Below are 25,561 nucleotides of genomic sequence, written 5' to 3' on the forward strand. Positions count from 1 at the left end.
TTTCTCCTCCTTAACCAACGTGGCATTCGAACGGCACTGAGTTTATTGGCAACGAATCATCTCTGTGGGGAAAATTAAAACAAATTTGAGTGAGGCATGTTTCACAAAGCTGTAAAACTGTTGTGTTATTAGCAAAGGGTCATTTCATATGAGAAGTTAATGATTGTAATTATTGAGCGTGTAGTTAGAGAGAAGAGGCACCAGTAAGCAGAATCTCTGAGCCCACAGTGTTGTTACAGTCCTAAAACACACACACACACACACAAAAATGCCCTCCTGTTCATACAGTTGCACACAAACAAACTTTCAATATGTTTGACACCCTCAGCTGCACTTTGAATGGTCTTTCTTGCACCTACTGCAATGGCATAAATCCATAAGCTTCTCATATGGTCGCCACACTCGCTGTTCTCATGGCTTAAAAGGTCACGTAGGGAAAGACTCAACCTGATCGCTAAAGGAACTAAACCCTCACTTTGCCTCTATGCACCCAAAAGCAGTGACTGATCATCTTTTAAGATGTTACAAAAACAAAACCTCGCGCATACAAGGCACAGCAGTCTCATCTCGAGGGTACCACTTTAGAGAGAATTCAGCATTAAAAAAAGTCCCCCTTTTGCTCTCCAGCCAAGTTACCCAGTGGTCAGTGCACCATTCAAAGCTTTCTTCCTCCCTTTTTCAGGGTATGTAATGACTATTTGCTACAGACTGATATACAGTAAAAACATGTTTAAAATCAGTGCTTTTCTGTCTGTTTTTATTGAACTTTTTTGTTACTTAAATTTTTTGTTCACATTATATCATTTTTGGTTGACCTCTATCCCTGTATGATCATATTAAAATATAACCAGACATTTGGAGTCCTCAGTTCTTTTTTTACTCCTTATAACCCCCTGTTATGTTTCTTTTACATATATATATTTTCTTTTGTTGCATTGAGTTTTCCTCTACCACTACTATTACAAATGAATATGCACAGTAACACCCATGTGAATCGGAGTAGGAAGAGTTTTTATGAGGAAGTGTGTTACCTACAATCAAATCAGGTTTGAACTTACCAACCCCTCGCCTTTAAAAAGTTTCCTTCACGTGAAAATCTACTTTATTGCATGTCTATGTAATCGACCGATATCTCTCTTGGTGTGCCATTGTCGATTGATCTGACCCTAATTGAAGCCAAATCACTTGGGGCACACTTTTTCTGTAGTGTGTCGTGGTCTGATATTCACACTTTGGAAACCTCTATCTCAACTCCTGGACGGCAGAATGGACTCCTCTTCCACACCGACATTATTTCAGAAGACTTGAGGCAAACCGCACACACTAAACCCGAACAAGAGTTTCAGTATAAAGCCCATCATTCACCTGCTGGTGGCAAAATGCTTTGTCTGTATGCAACCTGGTGTCTACTCTTCTTTTGTCTGAGTTTACCAAGGGAGTTGTTTCTGATTTAAATATGTCTTATTTCTCTCTCTGAGGTGGTATTGGTGGTGGTGGTGGTGGGAAGGGGCTGGGTGGGGATTACTAAGGGCTTACTGTAGCATCTCTAAGTTCCTTGGGCTTATTGGCGGGAAGGGGTGATGTGTGGCTTTGCGTTCAATGTGTTATTTACAAAAGTGATTGTACTGTTTTGTATTGTTGTGTAGGAAAAGTGTTATGTATGCATATTTTCAATAAAGCATTCAGGGTTTTGAAAAAAAAAAGGCCCGTGGAAGTTTGATGGGGCAGCAAATAGTGAAGGCCCCGAGAACAAATCTCTCCCACCACTTCGACACAAAAATGGGGTCCAGGTTGTGTCAAAACTGGGTTGAATTTCTGTCATTTATTTCAAATTGTTTTTCCGGAGCCAAAACATATGGTAAGAGGCGATCTTAGATTAGGAATAACAAGAACAATTGCCAATAAAGTGATGTTATTTTGAGTAAGTCCAGTTGTTGACGGTATGTTTCTATATGAAACTCGCCCAGGATTGGGTGCACAAGGCATGGGTGCTGGTAGAATGTGAGAATATCTTTTTTGGGGTGTTCAATATTAGAAATATATTGAAGTTATGAAGTAAAAGCAGAATAAAACCATGGAATTGTGAAATAATCCAATCCATTTTTATGCTGATGCTTTGCAGACAACATTATTGATTAACAGATAATGGCTTTGTGATGAAAAGTGGTATTGTGCAATAAAAGAGTCCATGAAAAAATGTCATCATGAAATGATAATTTTTAAAAAACCCACTTGTTTTTTTACATTAAAAACTGCTGGACTGAAATAAAAAAAATGTTACTGTGAAAATAAAAAAGAAGCTGTAATAACATTCAATAATACTGAGATGAGATTTTAAAATGTACTGGATTATTTCACTATTTGTGGTTGTATTAAATATTTTATGTGTATTCATATATTTTATAATGTTGTATTTATTTAATAGAAACCACTGTGGGGTTTAGTCTCATTGTGCCACCTGGTGGTTTGTGTCTCAGTCTAAATAAAAACAACATCCACCACCTGAGGGTGGAGCAGAACAAATATGGCAGAGAGAATCATGTGTTGAATACGGAAAAGCAGAGTAAAACCCTGATATAGTCATGGACCCCAATGAGAGCGGATGCATACCTGAGTTGATTAATTATTTTAGTGGTAGAACCCTTTAATTTCATGAGTTTTATATCTGTACACCTGGTGGCTCATTGTAAAGTGACTAGTTTTTGATGTGAATAGCACCACTGTGTGGCCATTTATAATGTTAACTCCAGAAACATGAGATTTAACATCAGACTTATTGATGAATCAGTTCAGACCCTAACTGTTTCATTTTCAATTATTAATATTGTGTTGTATCTTTAAATTCTACTGATGGCTTGGGCTTTTCTGCAACACTTGAATTCAGGATTTTTTATTCCTAATGGTTGATCATTTGTAAATACTTTACTTGTGTGTTAAAGATTATTAATAAGCCATCTTTAAGTTGTGGAAAATCCTCCAAAATCAAAGATTGTTTGTATTTTGAGCTTGCTCCCTATTTATCAGGAAGTTTTTGAAAAACTTCAGTCTTGATCATAACTCCCAAATGTTTATTCATTTTCAAAAATGTAACCCTTAAAATGTTTGTTTAGACAATGCTGCTGTTGTTTCTTTTCTTTCTTTTTTGGACTTTATTGAGCAAAACAAAGTAAAAGAGAGAGCTGGCTGGTCGTCTTGTTCAGGGAGCATGTTTGGAAGTGTAAGGCACTAAAATATCAGGTGGAGCGTCTTGGTGGTGAATGCAGAGAGAGGAGGAGAAAAGCTCCTGGTGTGGAAGTCTGGGAAGTCCAATAGGGCCTGGAGGAAGCACAAATAAAAGTGTTGTTTTAAATATCCATGCATCATCAAATCTGTTTTAAAAATCCCATTGACCTATATTTCAAGAACATTCAGAACAGAACCAGAACTCGTGAGAAGAAGAAGATGATATAAGCAATATAAACAGAATGGCAGCTATTATTTCTTGTTTTCTATTTGAAAGGTTTTATTTACGAGTGTATCTCTGGATCCTGCTGTTTCACTAAGTCCTCACATAGAAAAAGGACGGCAGGAGGAAGTGCAGGTTGCTAGAAGAGGTTGGGAGGTGGAGCTGCATTGGCAGGGCAGAATCATCAGGTGGAGGCAGCGGTGCTGGTGGCTGTGGGAAGAGGTTCAAATGGCAGCTGTCTGCCAGATACTGCAGGTGGAGGCGGCTGCAAGTATCTGGCAGAGGCTGCAGGGGGAGGTCATAAGGCAGCAGTCTGCCAGATCCTGCAGGTGGAGGCGCCGGCTTCAGGTGTCTGGCTGCAGGTGGAGGCGCCGGCTGCAGGATCTGGCAGAGGCTGCGGGGGGAGGTCATAAGGCAGCAGTCTGTCAGATCCTGCAGGTGGGGTCGCCGGCTGCAGGTGGAGGCGCCGGCTGCAGGATCTGGCAGAGGCTGCGGGGGGAGGTCATAAGGCAGCAGTCTGCCAGATCCTGCAGGTGGAGGCCCCGGCTGCAGGTGTCTGGCTGCAGGTGGAGGCGCCAGCTGCAGGTATCTGGCAGAGGCTGCGGGGGGAGGTCATAAGGCAGCAGTCTGCCAGATCCTGCAGGTGGAGTCGCCGGCTGCAGGTGTCTAGCTGCAGGTGGAGGCGCAGGCTGCAGGATCTGGCAGAGGCTGCGGGGGGAGGTCATAAGGCAGCAGTCTGCCAGATCCTGCAGGTGGAGTCGCCGGCTGCAGGTGTCTGGCTGCAGGTGGAGGCACCGGCTGCAGGATCTGGCAGAGGCTGCGGGGGGAGGTCATAAGGCAGCCGTCTGCCAGATCCTGCAGGTGGAGGAGCCAGCTGCAGGTATCTGGCAGAGGCTGCGGGTGGAGGTCATAAGGCAGCAGTCTGCCAGATCCTGCAGGTGGAGGTGCCTGCTGCAGGATCTGGCAGAGGCTGCGGGTGGAGGTCATAAGGCAGCAGTCTGCCAGATCCTGCAGGTGGAGGAGCCGGCTGCAGGTATCTGGCAGAGGCTGCGGGTGGAGGTCATAAGGCAGCCGTCTGCCAGATCCTGCAGGTGGAGGCGCCGGCTGCAGGATCTGGCAGAGGCTGCGGGGGGAGGTCATAAGGCAGCAGTCTGCCAGATCCTGCAGGTGGAGGCCCCGGCTGCAGGTGTCTGGCTGCAGGTGGAGGCGCCAGCTGCAGGTATCTGGCAGAGGCTGCGGGGGGAGGTCATAAGGTAGCAATCTGTCAGATCCTGCAGGTGGAGTCGCCGGCTGCAGGTGTCTAGCTGCAGGTGGAGGCGCAGGCTGCAGGATCTGACAGAGGCTGCGGGTGGAGGTCATAAGGCAGCAGTCTGCCAGATCCTGCAGGTGGAGGCCCCGGCTGCAGGATCTGGCAGAGGCTGCGGGTGGAAGATGGAGCAGAGTACTTCAGAGGTAGGTGGTGAAGGGCTGAGTTTTAGTGTGAATTGGAGGACGGAGGGTGGAGCTGGTTTTCAAAGGCTGTTCTGCCAGGTGTCTGTTCAAATTGAAGGTGGAGGCTGCATTTCCTGAAACTCAAAAACTGGACAACTCTTTAGTGTGACACTTAAAACTACAAATATTAAAGTTATAACTACAAATCCTAAACTCACCACTAAACTCAACACTATCTAAACTTAAACTTGACAATATTTAACTAAACCTAAACAATATTTCATTAAACCTTAACACAACTAGACTAAACCTTAACAATACTTAACTAAACCTAAACAATATTAAATTAAACCTTAACAATACTAAACTAAACCTTAACAATACTAAACTAAAACTAAACACAACTAAACTAAACCTTAACAATACTAAACTAAAACTAAACACAACTAGACTAAACCTTAACAACACTAAACTTAACCTAAACACTACTAAACTAAATCTAAACAATATTCAACTAAACCTTAACAATACTAAACTAAACCTTAACAATACTAAACTAAAACTAAACACAACTAAACTAAACCTTAACAATACTAAATTAAAACTAAACACAACTAGACTAAACCTTAACAATACTAAACTAAACCTTAACAATACGAAACTAAAACTAAACACAACTAAACTAAACCTAAACACTACTAAACTAAATCTAAACAATATTCAACTAAACCTTAACAATACTAAACTAAACTAAACTAAAACTAAACACAACTAAACTAAACCTTAAGAGAGCTATTAGAATGATAATAAATCATTTTTAATGCTTAGCTCTTTTGATGGGACGTTTACTGGGCCCTGGTTCTTCTGATGTGTCCACAACATACTGGGGAGGGTGGACACCAACCCCGTATGATGTGTCCACATGCACCCGGCCGTCTGCGTCGACTGTCTCGGTGAAGGTCGGACGGTCCAGCCTCTCCCACAGCTTCTGCTTGATGCGGCGACCCAGGGCCAAAGTATATGGACGCTGCCGGCCATTCTTGAACCTTTGATGAGCAGAAGAAACAGAAAATTAATATTTATAAAAAGCATGTGACTCAGAAACTAAATATGTAAGAAAAAAACTGCATGATAGTTTTTAAATGATTGGAAAATGTGATAACTGCTTGATTTTAGACACCAACATACCTCAGCATGTCGTCGACAACTTCATGGTAGAGCTGCTGGTACTCTTCCACGGGGAGGCCGCATATCATCAGGGGCTCGTCTGGGAGAGGTGGAGCAGTGGGCTGGGGGCTGGAGGGCACAGGAGAGACCAAAGGTAAGTCAGCAGGTGAAATTGGAGCGCGAGGCTTCAGGACCAGATTAGATGAAGCTGGAGTATCAGCAGGAGGTGTTGAAGGCTGAGCAACAGAGGTGCGCCTCCTTTTTTGGGGTGGGTTTGCAGGAGCTTCAGAGTGCTGTAAGCCAAAGAAAGAAACCTTCACATATTCTGGTCGTTTGATAAGATTTTACAGTCAAAATCTTCATTGTATTGTAGTTATGAGAAGAATTTAAATTCAAGGAAGATACAAATTCTTCTTGAGAATTGCATTGTGAATAATTTGGGACATAAACAGTTTTTCCTGTCCTTAATAAGAGACTCTAATGTCTCACCTGGTTGTCACTGCAGCAGGAGCAGTCTCTGCAGGCTGCTGGTCTCTTGGCAGCCTGTGTCAGGCGTGCTGAAACTCTAATAACTTTGTAGTAGGTGTGGTCCAACAGGTGGCTCGGAACATTACTCTGCAATAATACACACTCATGTTTGAATCACATGTACAAGAAGCAACATGAGGCACAGAATAAAAAGTATTTAATTTCCCTACTTTCAACAAAAAATGTAAGTTTCCTTTAAAAAAAATGACATTTTTCTTCACAAGCATTAATGACCAGTTTCTACTCCTGAAGTTTATGGAGGCCAGATTCATTTTCAGGGGCCTCCAAGACTAAAAATAAGCTGCTGGGCCCCTTTAACCTGTGTTCCTCACACACTGTGTGTAGTGTGGAAAGTTTTTTCTGTGTTTAGGAGCTGTTCTGTTTAATGAGTACTTTTAGTTTTGATACATTAAGTAGTCCACATTTTGGTTATAATGTACTTGATTTGACTTTTTGATTTTTACTGTATAATGGAGCACTTCTACTCTGTGTAATTTCTTCTTTTACTGAAGTAAAATGTCTGAGTACTTCCTCCACCACTATACTGTGTATATTATATTGCACATGTTGCTAGAAACTCTATGAAAATGCAAATAATGATAAGTTCAAGTACTTCTAGTACTGCTAGCTTATGGCTATATTTTATTGACACTATCAGTATGTGCAGGCTGGTATTTAATTTTATTCATATGCTTTTAATAATATGCCTATATAAATATATATTATATTATATTATATTGAATTAATGAATAAATGCGCAGTTTTGTGCATAATTACGGTAAAACGAGCGTCTCTTTTATTATTTTTTAATTTCCACGTTAATATATTTCCTGTATGAGACCCCGGGCTGGAGGAGGCTTTAAACAGAGCAGATTAAACATCAATGATCTTTGAGGATCTGTAGTCTCAAAGGTAAAATACACAGAAAACAATGCAGATTTTACACAGAGTTCATATCTCACATTTTCCATGATGGAAGTCAGTTTTCTCGCTGTAACTTTTTACTTTGCAGAGTTGAAGCGAAAATTTCAGAGAAATCGTCGAGTGAAAGTTCGAAAATTAACTTTTTGACAGTCTGAGAAATTGTTTTTGTTTAAATTCTGATCTGTTATGGTGGAGACAAACGTAGCAACCATGGAATCTCAAAGGCCGTTTTATACAACTGTTTTTACAGACACATTTCACCTCTGTAAACTGATGTTTTGTTATTATATTTAATTCTTATTATCCTGAGATTAAGTCCATATAAAAATGTATCCGTCCCATTCCTCAGCTGTCTTGTATAAGTTTGGTTTTAGCTGTTATATTATTCATATTTAAATATACTAGTGGTGTTCTGATTTCATTTGTGAGCAATAACTCGAAACTTTAATTTGTTTTTGTGTTGCTGAATGGTTATCTAATATAATCATTTGTCATTAAAATATTTTGCCTAATTTGTCATTTTTCTAGTCAAACCAGTCAGAACCCTCCTTCATATGAATTGAATGAGCATGATATGCAAGCTGCTGGTTCATAGTGCTATTTTTTATTACTACTCTACATCACTGCATTGAATAACATGATATAAATAAAACATAATTAAATAAATCAACCAATAAATACATACATATATAACTAAAGAAATGTATGTTTGCAGCTTACCTGGAATCCAATGGCAATCTATAGATTGAGATAGTGACTACTATGTTCATTTTATTACTTAATCATATATATGCATATATGCTATATATGTTTGTATATCTATATGTCAAATATGAAATTGCAAATAATGATATGTAGGCCTACTTCTAGTGCTGCTAGCTTATGGCTACATTATAATTGACAATGTACCATGTAGCTACTTTTACTTGAATTATAATTTGAATTCAGGACTTTTACAGTATAATGGAGCACTTGTACTTTGTGTTATTTCTTCTTTTATTTCAGTAAAGCGTCCGAGTACTTCCTCCTCCACTATACCAAATATACTGCAAGAAAATCTATGAAATTGCAAATAATGATAAGTTCAATTACTTTAGTACTGCTAGCTTAGGGCTACATTTTAATTGACAATATCAGTATATGCAGGCTGACAGTTATGAGATAAATTTGTTTTATTCATATTTTTAAAATCATTTACCTATATACATATATCTTATATTTTTTATATTGATTTAATGAATAAATGCGCAGTTTTAACAGAGCAGATTAAACATCAATGATCTTTGAGGATCTGTAGTCTCAAAGGTAAAATACATAGAAAACAATGCAGATTTTTAAACAGAGTTCAAATCTCACATTTTCCATGATGGAAGTCAGTTTTCTTGCTGCGACTTTTTACTTTGGGTCTTTAACTCTGGACAGGATGTAAGAAGTGCAGAGTTGAGGCGATAATTTCAGATAAATCGTCGAGTGAAAGTTCTAAAATTAACTTTTTGACCTTCTGAGAAATTGTTTTTGTTTAAATTCTGATCTGTTATGGTGGAGACAAACGTAGCAACCATGGAATCTCAACGGCCGTTTTATACAACTGTTTTACAGACATATTCACCTCTGTAAACTGATGTTTTATTATGAGATTTAATTATTATTATCCTGAGAGTAAGTCCATATAAACATGAATCAGATCTACCTGCGTTATACGTTTGGTTTTCGTCATTTTATTAGTAATATGATATACAGACCTATTAATGGCGTTTCAGTATATCTTCTAAATATATATATATATATGTATATATATATATATTATATATATATATATATATATATATATATATATATATATATATATATATATATATATATATATATATAGGCTAATTTGTCATTTTAATAAAACCAGTGACAATCCTCCATCATATGAATTGCATGGTGTGTAAGCTGCTGGTTAATAGTGCTGATATATTTTTTCTCATTGTTCAGCCATCACTTTTTATTATCCTATAGCGATCTATGAATTGAGCTAGGGGTGATGTTTTCATGAAGATATACACACAGTAATTTTTATTATTGTTGAACTTGGAGGCAGAAGGTAAATAAAGCAGCACAGAGGGCAGGATGAGGGATGATCAGTCTGGCCCTTCCCCAGGGGTCCTTAACAACTTAATCTGCCCTCGACTCTATGTGCTTTATACAGATCCTATGAAAAAGAAATTATCCTATAGTAGAATAGAACAAGGTGGGCTTTCATAGTGGATCATAACCATTGATAGTATAATGTACATATCACTGTATTGTTATATCTGGCAAGATGGGGGCTAATTCAATTCCCATTTTATATTCCTAGGCAGCTTAATCTATAAACTATAAATATGGTGATAGTGATATTTATTTGTTGATAATTTTTGTATTTTTTGCTGCAGTTTACTCCATCTGAGTGGAGTGTAGCGCTTCTTGCATGTCACATTTGATACATAATATAAGCATTAAAGGGCTGCTATAGCAAACATTGTGATATAGAATTTAATGTCAGTAATTTTACCTTCATCTCATAGTTGGAATGTAAACATATTTGTGTTGTCTTTATGCTGTTGTTTTATATTTCTTATATATATTATGGTACACAGTAGGCTCAGCTCCAATGCTAAAGCCCATCAAGGGAACATTGTAGACCAGGGCCTGGATCTCACAGACTCACACACTGTTAAATAATCTGTTTGCATCAATAGGCCTGGTATTTTTGTGTAATTTAATGTCATGCTAAATAATTTCAGGCTTGTATCTCCCAGATCCTGAAGTGTTTTTATGAGATAAACAAATCATTATTGAATCAACGCCTGAGCTTTCTGTGTTTTTTTGTGTCAGCTGGTAGACCACAGCCATCATCAAAACATCAGAACGGCATTGCAGAGCACTCATATACATTTTTTAAAAATATTTATCTATTTTTATTGACATGACGTTATTTTGTAGAAGCAATCAGCATTGTGAAAATTTGGACAAAAAGAAAAAATAATTGTTAATAAAAAATTGTTGTTACTGAGGTTAAATAGGATGATAGGCTAACCCACTCTTAAAACTGAACTACATTCAACATGACATCAGAACATAGGAATAAAACCTAAATGATGAAAAGAAACACAGTAGCATTCTGACTATATGAACACAATTCTCAATTTTTCACATTTTGGATGGACTCAAAATACTTTTTAATTCAGTCCTGAATGGCTCAAACGATGGATGAGACCTTGAGAACTGGAAGTGAAATTTCCCCAGTTGACAGTCCAATTAACTTTCTGTTTTTGTTTTATTACATCCTTGTCTTCCAGCTTAACTAGATATATAGTATAGTATCGTATCATATCGTATCGTATCGTATCGTATCGTATCGTATCGTATCGTATAGCAATATCATTTCAGTGTTTTTTCCAGAATCTTAATAAAACTAGATGTGCAGTTGTTCTCATGTCGTCACACTGTTAAAATAATCGCCTAAGTCATTTGGAATTTCTGTCATTTAATTCAAATTGTTTTTCCGGAGCCAGAACATCTGTTAAGAGGCGATCTTCGATTAGGAATCTTCGATTAGGAACAAGAACAATTGCCAATAAAGTGATGTTATTTTGAGTAAGTCCAGTTGTAGAAGGTACGTTTATTTATACAGTCTATGGTTTCTATATGAAACTCGCCCAGGATTGGGTGCACAAGGCATGGGTGCTGGTAGAATGTGAGAATATCTTCTTTGGGGTGTTCAATATTAGAAATATATTGAAGTTATGAAGTAAAAACAGAATAAAACCATGGAATTGTGAAAAAATCCAATCAATTTTTAATGCTGATGCTTTGCAGATATGGCACAACAAGTCATACAAAGGTTGTGAAACTGAATAATTCCAGGGAGTGAGGAAGAGTGTTCATCTGTGTTATATGTTTGAATGTACTTAGAGCTTTTAAGTGTTCATGTTGTTCAAAATTATGGGTACAGTGTAATTTCTTGGCAGTGTTATTGTACAAGCGGCGCCAGGGTATCTCCAGCAGGTGTCAGTGTTGCTACATGAGCGGTGTATGGGCAGGGAGAGCCACAAGGAAGTCTCGCGTGGTTACGATGAAGTCTCGCGTACGATGAAGTCCCGCGTGAACACGTCAGATAATGAGAATCCCTGTGTACTAGATGGAAGCACTATACGCTGCGTAGCGATTATAAACCTAAAGCATTATTCTTGCAATTTGCAGGTAAGCTGGTCATGTAATAGAGATACCCTGTGTGTGAGCAATGTTGACACTGTAACCCACTTTAAATATTGTTAGTTCTGGTAGTTTTATTAGACTGTAAAGATAAGTTTGTAATGCTAGTCCATTAGCGGCTACCGAGAGGCCTCAGACCGCCATTGTTAGAACCATGACAATGAGCCCTCGTCCGAGGGAGCCCAGGGTAATCGCATTAATATAGTAGAATGTAAAGTATTGTTAAGAACAAAATGGTGTTATTCTAAGTAACTACATGACAGAATTAGACATACTGTAAATAGAAAATCTTTTATGTTCTTTGGTTGTGAGTGTCAGTTGTGGTAAAGAGAGCATGTGAGATAATGAGAATCCCTGCTTACTAGATGGAAGCACAATACGCTGTGTAGCGATTATAAACCTAAAGTATTATTCTTGCAATTTGCAGAGAAACCTAAAATAAATGTGTAGCACCATATTGAGCCTGTGTGACGTCATTCTGCGCCCCACTACATATTTTGGCGAGCTAGCCAGGAGGGTGATCCAGCCAGTGGTCCATCCGGAGGAGACGAACCTGGATCTGCAGTCGGAAAGAAGGCACAATGGAGCAATTACAGGACGAAGTAAGCAGAACACTGCTGATGTTGGAGAAGTCAGAGCTCATCCCTGTGTGTGAACACCTAAAGTGCAGTCAGCCATTGGGAGGGTTTACAAGTCAAGCTCGACGCACCCTCATAAGATTGGCTGAAACAACTTTAGACGACATAGCAGATGAAGAGGACGCCGAGTCGTTCCAGCAGTTTCTACAGCATCTGATGTCCTCTATGGGTTCCCTAAAACAACCAAACTCAAACGTATCAGAAACTGTGCAAAATGAGCCAAGTGAAATGGACACTCTTAGAGACAAATATAAGAAGTTGCAACAGGAACAGAATGAAGCTCGGCGGCTGCTAGAGGAGGAAATTGGGGTTTTGGAGGAGAGGCTAATGGAAAGAGGAGGTAGAGGATGTCAAAACTACCACCTCACTGCCAGCCACATTGCCAGAGGTGACACTGAGGAGAGAGTTCCGGATCTGTGGGCAGATTGGAGAAGCAGGTCAAAAGGAAAAACTGTCCTACACGAGTCTCGTCAACCAGATGGAGTCTGGGCAGCGTAAAGGACACTCGGAAACTGAGATTATTCAGGCAGTCATACATGCAGTAAGTCCAGGTCTTCATCTGAGGGAGATGCTTGAAATAAAGAGAGGACTGACACTTTCCACACTTAAGACTATCCTTAGAGGACACTTTAAAGTAGACTCCTCCTCAAATCTGCTGCATCGGCTGATGAACATCTCACAAGATCCAAAAGAATCTGCCCAGAATTTCCTGTTTAGGGCAATTGAACTGAAGGATTGTTGAGTGATGCAGTTAAGTTCCAGCTTAAGCCTAGGTGAGGTTTCTGGGACGTGTGGTGTCTGGTGGAGGGTATACTATGGACCCAGCAGAAGTGGCCCCAGTACAAGCAGTAAAGAACAGAGTGCCCGCAACTTTTGGAGATTTGAGAAGGATGCTTGGATTCCTCTCTTAATATAGAGCATACATACCAGACTTCTCCAGAATAGTAAAGCCACTCTACCAGCTGTTCTCATTGCCCCCTGAGAAAATACCACTTAATGATTCCAAAAACAAGAAAAAGACTGTCACCAGAAACAAAGGTAATCTTCCACCTAATACTCCCATTAACTGGACACCTAGCCACCAGCAGACACTAGACTCCCTCATTGACAAACTAACTAAGCCTCCCATCCTGGGGTACCCGGATCTCACACAACCTTTTATTCTACATTGTGATGCCTCTCAGGAGGGATTGGGAGCAGTCCTTTATCAGAGGCAAAATGGCAAGATGGCAGTAATTGGATATGGCTCCAGAACACTCACCCCACCTGAGAAAAACTATTATCTGCACTCAGGGAAGCTAGAGTTCCTAGCATTAAAATGGGCCATATGTGAGCGTTTTCGGGACTACCTGTATCGTGCTCCTCATTTCTTGGTATATACAGACAATAATCCCCTGACCTACGTCCTTTCAACAGCTAAGCTAAATGCCACAGGCCATAGGTGGGTTGCCCAGCTGGCCAACTTTAACTTTTCTATCAAGTACCGACCTGGTAAACACAATGCGGATGCAGATGGCCTCTCTCGTATGCCACTGGATATAAATGAACTCATGGAGCAGTGCACAGAAGAAGTGAGTCAGGAGGTGATCAGTGCATCTGTTCAGGGAGTTAAGATGCAGAGAGACTATCCACTATCCTGGGAAACAACAGCTCACATAAATACATTGAACTTAGTGAGTGATGCATGTTTACCTACCCTGGCTGAACTATTAACACCATAGCAGCTTCGACAAAGCCAAAAGAGAGACCCTATCATTGGTCGAGTTCTGCAGTACAAAGAGAACAACCAGTATCCTCCCAGAAAGTCTCTTAGAACAGACCCTGCAGATGTAAGAGTCTTTTTAAGACAGTGGCAAAAACTGTTTATGAATGACAATGGGATCCTCTACAGGAAATCAGGAGATAAATGTCAGCTGGTCCTACCAAAAGAACATCATCAGACAGTGTTCCAAGAGTTGCATAAAGAAATGGGACACTTGGGGGTTGAGAGAACTCTAAACCTGATTCAGGACAGATTTTATTGGGCCCGCATGCATCGTGACACTGAACATTTTGTGACCCAAGTGTGTGAGTGTCTAAAAGCAAAACGACCACACAAAGCCACTAGAGCTCCTTTGATATCCATTGTTACGACACGCCCCTTTGAGCTAGTCTCAATAGACTTTTTGCATTTAGACGCCTGTAAGCAAGGATTTGAGTACATCCTAGTAGTAGTGGATCACTATACTGGCTTTTCCCAGGCTTATGCTACAAAAAACAAATCTGCAAAGACTGTGGTTGAGAAGCTGTTCCGCTTTGGGTTCCCAGAGAAGATTCACCATGACATGGGCAGAGAGTTCGAGAACCAGCTGATGGCCCAGTTGCAAAAGTGTTGTGATGCACGAGGTTCCCACACGACCTGCTACCACCCGCAAGGAAATGGGCAGGTAGAGCGATTTAATAGAACTCTTTTGTCCATGCTTCGTACACTGACAAATACACAAAAGGCAGACCGGAAGAGCTCACTTGCTAAGATGGTGCACGCTTATAACTGCACCCGCAGCGGAACAACGGGGTTCTCTCCATATTACCTGCTTTATGGCCGATCCCCTCATTTGCCCATAGACCTGTTGTTCAACCTGCAGCCTAGTGAGAAACAGGAAAGTTATGCAGAGTATGTCCGGAACTGGCAAACCAGAATGCAACAAGCTTATCAGATAGCGTCCAAAACAGCTGCCCCAGTAACTGAAAATGTGTGGTAAATACTAACTGAAATGTGCATTACAATTAATCGACTCTACAAGGGTAATTACAATGTGAATAACAGAAGTAATTAATGTACTTTGGAACACTAAGTGTACTTAAAAGTATCACCATGTGAATTCAGTGAGCAAGTCAACTTGTTGAAGACAGATGTTTGGTAACTAAATGTTCAGAGACATTTTAAAAAACTGAGGGGGAGAGTGTGGCACAATAAGTCATACAAAGGTTGTGAAACTGAGTAATTCCATGGAGTGAGGAAGAGTGTTCATCTGTGTTATATGTTTGAATGTACTTAGAGCTTTTAAGTGTTCATGTTGTTCAAAATTATGGGTACAGTGTAATTTCTTGGCAGTGTTATTGTACAAGCGGCGCCAGGGTATCTCCAGCAGGTGTCAGTGTTGCTACATGAGCGGTGTATGGGCAGGGAGAGCCACAAGGAAGTCTCGCGTGGTTACGATGAAGTCTCGCGTACGATGAAGTCCCGCGTGAACACGTCAGATAATGAGAATCCCTGTGTACTAGATGGAAGCACTATACACTGCGTAGCGATTATAAACCTAAAGCATTATTCTTGCAATTTGCAGGTAAGCTGGTGATGTAATAGAGATACCCTGTGTGTGAGCAATGTTGACACTGTAACCCACTTTAAATATTGTTAGTTCTGGTAGTTTTATTAGACTGTAAAGATAAGTTTGTAATGCTAGCCCATTAGCGGCTACCGAGAGGCCTCAGACCGCCATTGTTAGAACCATGACAATGAGCCCTCGTCCGAGGGAGCCCAGGGTAATCGCATTAATATCGTAGAATGTAAAGTATTGTTAAGAACAAAATGGTGTTATACTAAGTAACTACATGACAGAATTAGACATACTGTTTATAATAAATGTTTTATGTTCTTTGGTTGTGAATGTCAGTTGTGGTAAATAGAGCACGTGAGATAATGAGAATCCCTGTGTACTAGATGGAAGCACAATACGCTGTGTAGCGATTATAAACCTAAAGTATTATTCTTGCAATTTGCAGAGAAACCTAAAATAAATGTGTAGCACTAGATTGAGCCTGTGTGACGTCATTCTGCGCCCCGCTACACAGAAAACATTATTGATTAACAGGTAATGGCTTTGTGATGAATAGTGGTATTCTGCAATAAGAGAGTCCATGAAAAAATGTCATCATGAAATAATAATTTAAAAAAACACTTGTTTTTTTACATTAAAAACTGCTGGACTGAAATAAAAGAATGTTACTGTGAAAATAAAAAAGAAGCTGTAATAACATTCAATAATACTGAGATGAGATTTTAAAATGTACTGGATTATTTCACTATTTGTGGTTGTATTAAATATTTTGTGTGTATTCATATATTTTATAATGTTGTATTTATTTAATAGAAACCACTCTGGGGTTTAGTCTCATTGTGCCACCTGGTGGTTTGTGTCTCAGTCTAAATAAAAACAACATCCACCACCTGAGGGTGCAGCAGAGCAAATATGGCAGAGAGAATCATGTGTTGGGAGTTGAATACGGAAAAGCAGAGTAAAACCCTGATATAGTCATGGACCCCAATGAGAGCGGATGCATGCCTGAGTTGATTAATTATTTTAGTGGTAGAACCCTTTAATTTCATGAGTTTTATATCTGTACACCTTGTGGCTCATTGTAAAGTGACTAGTTTTTGATGTGAATAGCACCACTGTGTGGCCATTTATAATGTTAACTCCAGAAACATGAGATTTAACATCAGACTTATTGATGAATCAGTTCAGACCCTAACTGTTTCATTTTCAATTATTAATATTGTGTTGTATCTTTAAATTCTACTGATGGCTTGGGCTTTTCTGCAACACTTGAATTCAGGATTTTTTATTCCTAATGGTTGATCATTTGTAAATACTTTACTTGTGTGTTAAAGATTATTAATAAGCCATCTTTAAGTTGTGGAAAATCCTCCAAAATAAAAGATTGTTTGTATTTTGAGCTTGCTCCCTATTTATCAGGAAGTTTTTGAAAAACTTCAGTCTTGATCATAACTCCCAAATGTTTATTCATTTTCAAAAATGTAACCCTTAAAATGTTTGTTTAGACAATGCTGCTGTTGTTTCTTTTCTCTTTTTTTTTGGACTTTATTGAGCAAAACAAAGTAAAAGAGGGAGCTGGCTGGTCGTCTTGTTCAGGGAGCATGTTTGGAAGTGTAAGGCACTAAAATATCAGGTGGAGCGTCTTGGTGGTGAATGCAGAGAGAGGAGGAGAAAAGCTCCTGGTGTGGAAGTCTGGGAAGTCCAATAGGGCCTGGAGGAAACACAAATAAAAGTGTTGTTTTAAATATCCATGCATCATCAAATCTGTTTTAAAAATCCCATTGACCTATATTTCAAGAACATTCACAACAGAACCAGAACTCGTGAGAAGAAGATGATATACGCAATATAAACAGAATGGCAGCTATTATTTCTTGTTTTCTATTTGAAAGGTTTTATTTACGAGTGTATCTCTGGATCCTGCTGTTTCACTAAGTCCTCACATAGAAAAAGGACGGCAGGAGGAAGTGCAGGTTGCTAGAAGAGGTTGGGAGGTGGAGCTGCATTGGCAGGGCAGAATCATCAGGTGGAGGCAGCGGTGCTGGTGGCTGTGGGAAGAGGTTCAAATGGCAGCTGTCTGCCAGATACTGCAGGTGGAGGCGGCTGCAAGTATCTGGCAGAGGCTGCGGGTGGAGGTCATAAGGCAGCAGTCTGCCAGATCCTGCAGGTGGAGGCGCCGGCTTCAGGTGTCTGGCTGCAGGTGGAGGCGCCGGCTGCAGGATCTGGCAGAGGCTGCGGGGGGAGGTCATAAGGCAGCAGTCTGTCAGATCCTGCAGGTGGGGTCGCCGGCTGCAGGTGGAGGCGCCGGCTGCAGGATCTGGCAGAGGCTGCGGGGGGAGGTCATAAGGCAGCAGTCTGCCAGATCCTGCAGGTGGAGGAGCCGGCTGCAGGTATCTGGCAGAGGCTGCGGGGGGAGGTCATAAGGCAGCAGTCTGCCAGATCCTGCAGGTGGAGGCCCCGGCTGCAGGTGTCTGGCTGCAGGTGGAGGCGCCAGCTGCAGGTATCTGGCAGAGGCTGTGGGGGGAGGTCATAAGGTAGCAGTCTGTCAGATCCTGCAGGTGGAGTCGCCGGCTGCAGGTGTCTAGCTGCAGGTGGAGGCGCAGGCTGCAGGATCTGGCAGAGGCTGCGGGGGGAGGTCATAAGGCAGCAGTCTGCCAGATCCTGCAGGTGGAGGCGCCGGCTGCAGGATCTGGCAGAGGCTGCGGGGGGAGGTCATAAGGTAGCAGTCTGCCAGATCCTGCAGGTGGAGGCCCCGGCTGCAGGTGTCTGGCTGCAGGTGGAGGCGCCAGCTGCAGGTATCTGGCAGAGGCTGCGGGGGGGGGTCATAAGGTAGCAGTCTGTCAGATCCTGCAGGTGGAGTCGCCGGCTGCAGGTGTCTGGCTGCAGGTGGAGGCACCGGCTGCAGGATCTGGCAGAGGCTGCGGGGGGAGGTCATAAGGCAGCAGTCTGCCAGATCCTGCAGGTGGAGGAGCCAGCTGCAGGTATCTGGCAGAGGCTGCGGGTGGAGGTCATAAGGCAGCAGTCTGCCAGATCCTGCAGGTGGAGGTGCCTGCTGCAGGATCTGGCAGAGGCTGCGGGTGGAGGTCATAAGGCAGCAGTCTGCCAGATCCTGCAGGTGGAGGCCCCGGCTGCAGGTGTCTGGCTGCAGGTGGAGGCGCCAGCTGCAGGTATCTGGCAGAGGCTGCGGGGGGGGGGGGGTCATAAGGTAGCAGTCTGTCAGATCCTGCAGGTGGAGTCGCCGGCTGCAGGTGTCTGGCTGCAGGTGGAGGCACCGGCTGCAGGATCTGGCAGAGGCTGCGGGTGGAGGTCATAAGGCAGCAGTCTGCCAGATCCTGCAGGTGGAGGTGCCTGCTGCAGGATCTGGCAGAGGCTGCGGGTGGAGGTCATAAGGCAGCCGTCTGCCAGATCCTGCAGGTGGAGGCGCCGGCTGCAGGATCTGGCAGAGGCTGCGGGGGGGGGTCATAAGGCAGCAGTCTGCCAGATCCTGCAGGTGGAGGCCCCGGCTGCAGGATCTGGCAGAGGCTGCGGGGGGAGGTCATAAGGCAGCAGTCTGCCAGATCCTGCAGGTGGAGGCCCCGGCTGCAGGTGTCTGGCTGCAGGTGGAGGCGCCAGCTGCAGGTATCTGGCAGAGGCTGCGGGGGGAGGTCATGAGGTAGCAATCTGTCAGATCCTGCAGGTGGAGTCGCCGGCTGCAGGTGTCTAGCTGCAGGTGGAGGCGCAGGCTGCAGGATCTGACAGAGGCTGCGGGTGGAGGTCATAAGGCAGCAGTCTGCCAGATCCTGCAGGTGGAGGCCCCGGCTGCAGGTGTCTGGCTGCAGGTGGAGGCGCCAGCTGCAGGTATCTGGCAGAGGCTGCGGGGGGGGGGGGGTCATAAGGTAGCAGTCTGTCAGATCCTGCAGGTGGAGTCGCCGGCTGCAGGTGTCTGGCTGCAGGTGGAGGCACCGGCTGCAGGATCTGGCAGAGGCTGCGGGTGGAGGTCATAAGGCAGCAGTCTGCCAGATCCTGCAGGTGGAGGTGCCTGCTGCAGGATCTGGCAGAGGCTGCGGGTGGAGGTCATAAGGCAGCCGTCTGCCAGATCCTGCAGGTGGAGGCGCCGGCTGCAGGATCTGGCAGAGGCTGCGGGGGGGGGGTCATAAGGCAGCAGTCTGCCAGATCCTGCAGGTGGAGGCCCCGGCTGCAGGATCTGGCAGAGGCTGCGGGGGGAGGTCATAAGGCAGCAGTCTGCCAGATCCTGCAGGTGGAGGCCCCGGCTGCAGGTGTCTGGCTGCAGGTGGAGGCGCCAGCTGCAGGTATCTGGCAGAGGCTGCGGGGGGAGGTCATGAGGTAGCAATCTGTCAGATCCTGCAGGTGGAGTCGCCGGCTGCAGGTGTCTAGCTGCAGGTGGAGGCGCAGGCTGCAGGATCTGACAGAGGCTGCGGGTGGAGGTCATAAGGCAGCAGTCTGCCAGATCCTGCAGCCGGGGCCTCCACCTGCAGGATCTGGCAGAGGCTGCGGGTGGAAGATGGAGCAGAGTACTTCAGAGGTAGGTGGTGAAGGGCTGAGTTTTAGTGTGAATTGGAGGACGGAGGGTGGAGCTGGTTTTCAAAGGCTGTTCTGCCAGGTGTCTGTTCAAATTGAAGGTGGAGGCTGCATTTCCTGAAACTCAAAAACTGGACAACTCTTTAGTGTGACACTTAAAACTACAAATATTAAAGTTATAACTACAAATCCTAAACTCACCACTAAACTCAACACTATCTAAACTTAAACTTGACAATATTTAACTAAACCTAAACAATATTTCATTAAACCTTAACACAACTAGACTAAACCTTAACAATACTTAACTAAACCTAAACAATATTAAATTAAACCTTAACAATACTAAACTAAACCTTAACAATACTAAACTAAAACTAAACACAACTAAACTAAACCTTAACAATACTAAACTAAAACTAAACACAACTAGACTAAACCTTAACAACACTAAACTTAACCTAAACACTACTAAACTAAATCTAAACAATATTCAACTAAACCTTAACAATACTAAACTAAACCTTAACAATACTAAACTAAAACTAAACACAACTAAACTAAACCTTAACAATACTAAATTAAAACTAAACACAACTAGACTAAACCTTAACAATACTAAACTAAACCTTAACAATACTAAACTAAAACTAAACACAACTAAACTAAACCTTAACAATACGAAACTAAAACTAAACACAACTAAACTAAACCTAAACACTACTAAACTAAATCTAAACAATATTCAACTAAACCTTAACAATACTAAACTAAACTAAACTAAAACTAAACACAACTAAACTAAACCTTAAGAGAGCTATTAGAATGATAATAAATCATTTTTAATGCTTAGCTCTTTTGATGGGACGTTTACTGGGCCCTGGTTCTTCTGATGTGTCCACATCATACTGGGGAGGGTGGACACCAACCCCGTATGATGTGTCCACATGCACCCGGCCGTCTGCGTCGACTGTCTCGGTGAAGGTCGGACGGTCCAGCCTCTCCCACAGCTTCTGCTTGATGCGGCGACCCAGGGCCAAAGTATATGGACGCTGCCGGCCATTCTTGAACCTTTGATGAGCAGAAGAAACAGAAAATTAATATTTATAAAAAGCATGTGACTCAGAAACTAAATATGTAAGAAAAAAACTGCATGATAGTTTTTAAATGATTGGAAAATATGATAACTGCTTGATTTTAGACACCAACATACCTCAGCATGTCGTCGACAACTTCATGGTAGAGCTGCTGGTACTCTTCCACGGGGAGGCCGCATATCATCAGGGGCTCGTCTGGGAGAGGTGGAGCAGTGGGCTGGGGGCTGGAGGGCACAGGAGAGACCAAAGGTAAGTCAGCAGGTGAAATTGGAGCGCGAGGCTTCAGGACCAGATTAGATGAAGCTGGAGTATCAGCAGGAGGTGTTGAAGGCTGAGCAACAGAGGTGCGCCTCCTTTTTTGGGGTGGGTTTGCAGGAGCTTCAGAGTGCTGTAAGCCAAAGAAAGAAACCTTCACATATTCTGGTCGTTTGATAAGATTTTACAGTCAAAATCTTCATTGTATTGTAGTTATGAGAAGAATTTAAATTCAAGGAAGATACAAATTCTTCTTGAGAATTGCATTGTGAATAATTTGGGACATAAACAGTTTTTTCCTGTCCTTAATAAGAGACTCTAATGTCTCACCTGGTTGTCACTGCAGCAGGAGCAGTCTCTGCAGGCTGCTGGTCTCTTGGCAGCCTGTGTCAGGCGTGCTGAAACTCTAATAACTTTGTAGTAGGTGTGGTCCAACAGGTGGCTCGGAACATTACTCTGCAATAATACACACTCATGTTTGAATCACATGTACAAGAAGCAACATGAGGCACAGAATAAAAAGTATTTAATTTCCCTACTTTCAACAAAAAATGTAAGTTTCCTTTTAAAAAAAAGAAATTTTTCTTCACAAGCATTAATGACCAGTTTCTACTCCTGAAGTTTATGGAGGCCAGATTCATTTTCAGGGGCCTCCAAGACTAAAAATAAGCTGCTGGGCCCCTTTAACCTGTGTTCCTCACACACTGTGTGTAGTTTTTTCTGTGTTTAGGAGCTGTTCTGTTTAATGAGTACTTTTAGTATTGATACATTAAGTAGTCCACATTTTGGTTATAATGTACTTGATTTGACTTTTTGATTTTTACTGTATAATGGAGCACTTCTACTCTGTGTAATTTCTTCTTTTACTGAAGTAAAATGTCTGAGTACTTCCTCCACCACTATACTGTGTATATTATATTGCACATGTTGCTAGAAACTCTATGAAAATGCAAATAATGATAAGTTCAAGTACTTCTAGTACTGCTAGCTTATGGCTATATTTTATTGACACTATCAGTATGTGCAGGCTGGTATTTAATTTTATTCATATGTTTTTAATAATATGCCTATATAAATATATATTATGTTATATTGAATTAATGAATAAATGCGCAGTTTTGTGCATAATTACGGTAAAACGAGCGTCTCTTTTATTATTTTTTAATTTCCACGTTAATATATTTCCTGTATGAGACCCCGGGCTGGAGGAGGCTTTAAACAGAGCAGATTAAACATCAATGATCTTTGAGGATCTGTAGTCTCAAAGGTAAAATACACAGAAAACAATGCAGATTTTACACAGAGTTCAAATCTCACATTTGCCATGATGGAAGTTAGTTTTCTTGCTGTAACTTTTTACTTTGGGTCTTTAACTCTGGACAGGATGTAGGAAGTGCAGAGTTGAAGCGTAAATTTCAGATAAATCGTCGAGTGAAAGTTCGAAAATTATCTTTTTGACAGTCTGAGAAATTGTTTTTGTTTAAATTCTGATCTGTTATGGTGGAGACAAACGTAGCAACCATGGAATCTCAAAGGCCGTTTTATACAACTGTTTTTACAGACACATTTCACCTCTGTAAACTGATGTTTTGTTATTTAATCATTATTATCCTGACATTAAGTCCATATAAAAATGTATCCGTCTCATTCCTCAGCTGTCTTGTATAAGTTTGGTTTTAGCTGTTATATTATTCATATTTAAATATACTGGTGGTGTTCTGATTTCATTTGTGAGCAATAACTCGAAACTTTAATTTGTTTTTGTGTTGCTGAATGGTTATCTTATACAATCATTTGTCATTATAATATTTTGCCTAATTTGTCATTTTTCTAGTCAAACCAGTCAGAATCCTCCTTCATATGAATTGAATGAGCATGATATGCAAGCTGCTGGTTCATAGTGCTATTTTTTATTGCTACTCTACATCACTGCATTGAATAACATGATATAAATAAAACATAATTAATTAAATAAATCAACCAATAAATACATACATATATAACTAAAGAAATGTATGTTTGCAGCTTACCTGGAATCCAATGGCAATCTATAGATTGAGATAGTGACTACTATGTTTATTTTATTACTTAATCATATATATGCATATATGCTATATATGTTTGTATATCTATATGTCAAATATGAAATTGCAAATAATGATATGTAGGCCTACTTCTAGTGCTGCTAGCTTATGGCTACATTATAATTGACAATGTACCATGTAGCTACTATTACTTGAATTATATTTTGTATTCAGGACTTTTACAGTATAATGGAGCACTTGTACTTTGTGTTATTTCTTCTTTTATTTCAGTAAAGCGTCCGAGTACATCCTCCTCCACTATACTACATATACTGCAAGAAAATCTATGAAATTGCAAATAATGATAAGTTCAATTACTTCTAGTACTGCTAGCTTAGGGCTACATTTTCATTGACAATATCAGTATATGCAGGCTGACAGTTAGGAGATAAATTTGTTTTATTCATATTTTTAAAATCATTTACCTATATACATATATCTTATATTTTTTATATTGATTTAATGAATAAATGCACAGTTTTAACAGAGCAGATTAAACATCAATGATCTTTGAGGATCTGTAGTCTCAAAGGTAAAGTACATAGAAAACAATGCAGATTTTTAAACAGAGTTCAAATCTCACATTTTCCATGATGGAAGTCAGTTTTCTTGCTGCGACTTTTTACTTTGGGTCTTTAACTCTGGACAGGATGTAAGAAGTGCAGAGTTGAGGCGATAATTTCAGATAAATCGTCGAGTGAAAGTTCGAAAATTAACTTTTTGACCTTCTGAGAAATTGTTTTTGTTTAAATTCTGATCTGTTATGGTGGAGACAAACGTAGCAACCATGGAATCTAAACGGCCGTTTTATACAACTGTTTTACAGACACATTCACCTCTGTAAACTGATGTTTCATTATTATATTTAATTATTATTATCCTGAGATTAAGTGCATATAAACATGAATCAGATCTACCTGCGTTATACGTTTGGTTTTCGTCATTTTATTAGTAATATGATATATAGACCTATTAATAGTGTTTCTATATATTGTCTGCAATTACTTTCAATCTGAATTTATTTTTACTTTACTTTGTTTCAGATTTATAATCTTATAAATAATTTGTCACGATAATATATTGGCTAATTTGTCATTCTAATAAAACCATTAATAGTGCTGATATATTTTTTCTCATTGTTCAGCCATCACTTTTTATTATCCTATAGCGATCTATGAATTGAGCTAGGGGTGATGTTTTCATGAAGATATACACACAGTAATTTTTATTATTGTTGAACTTGGAGGCAGAAGGTAAATAAAGCAGCACAGAGGGCAGGATGAGGGATGATCAGTCTGGCCCTTCCCCAGGGGTCCTTAACAACTTAATCTGCCCTTGACTGTATGTGCTTTATACAGATCCTATGAAAAAGAAAGGATCCTATAGTAGAATAGAACAAGGTGGGCTTTCATAGTGGATCATAACCATTGATAGTATCATGTACATATCACTGTATTGTTATATTTGGTAAGATGGGGCTAATTCAATTCCCATTTTATATTCCTAGGCAGTTTAATCTATAAACTATAAATATGGTGATAGTGATATTGTTGATAATTTTTGTATTTTTTGCTGTAGTTTACTCCATTTGAGTGGAGTGTAGCGCTTCTTGCATGTCACATTTGATACATAATATAAGCATTAAAGGGCTGCTCTAGCAAACATTGTGATATAGAATTTAATGTCAGTAATTTTACCTTCATCTCATAGTTGTAATGTAAACATATTTGTGTTGTCTTTATGCTGTTGTTTTATATTTCTTATATATATTATGGTACACAGTAGGCTTAGCTCCAATGCTAAAGCCCATCAAGGGAACATTGCAGACCAGGGCCTGGATCTCACAGACTCACACACTGTTAAATAATCTGTTTGCATCAATAGGCCTGGTATCTTTGTGTAATTTAATGTC

The 25,561-nt window shown here is 40.9% G+C and overlaps 1 protein-coding gene across 4 annotated transcripts; it reads right to left on the bottom strand.

The window, feature by feature from the left end:
- Positions 1-4,861: 4,861 nt before the first annotated feature.
- LOC131990613 (uncharacterized) lies at positions 4,862-24,476 on the bottom strand. 4 transcript variants are annotated; one of them, XR_009396066.1, is made up of 6 exons: positions 24,233-24,476; positions 21,896-22,021; positions 21,427-21,698; positions 20,549-21,284; positions 5,397-5,658; positions 4,862-5,333 (listed from the first exon to the last, which is right to left on the bottom strand). XR_009396066.1 is itself a non-coding variant. In XM_059355686.1 (4 exons), the coding sequence occupies exons 1-4, from the start codon at positions 24,239-24,241 to the stop codon at positions 21,056-21,058; spliced, it is 636 nt and encodes a 211-aa protein (XP_059211669.1). In that variant the 5' UTR covers positions 24,242-24,476; the 3' UTR covers positions 20,182-21,055. The 4 variants fall into 4 exon arrangements, 1 of the variants encoding a protein (XP_059211669.1); XR_009396065.1 differs by having other exon boundaries at positions 4,862-5,606; XR_009396064.1 differs by having other exon boundaries at positions 4,862-5,658.
- Positions 24,477-25,561: the final 1,085 nt, after the last annotated feature.

This window comes from Centropristis striata, chromosome 18 (genome assembly GCF_030273125.1).
Source record: "Centropristis striata isolate RG_2023a ecotype Rhode Island chromosome 18, C.striata_1.0, whole genome shotgun sequence".
NCBI classification, from domain to species: domain Eukaryota; kingdom Metazoa; phylum Chordata; class Actinopteri; order Perciformes; family Serranidae; genus Centropristis; species Centropristis striata.

Coding starts and splice junctions, on each gene's coding strand:
- LOC131990613 (XM_059355686.1), bottom strand. Junction 21,699..21,895: donor CCTGCTGCAGTGACAACCAG/GTGAGACATTAG, acceptor TTTGGCTTACAG/CACTCTGAAGCTCCTGCAAA. Junction 21,285..21,426: donor GTTGTCGACGACATGCTGAG/GTATGTTGGTGT, acceptor TGCTCATCAAAG/GTTCAAGAATGGCCGGCAGC.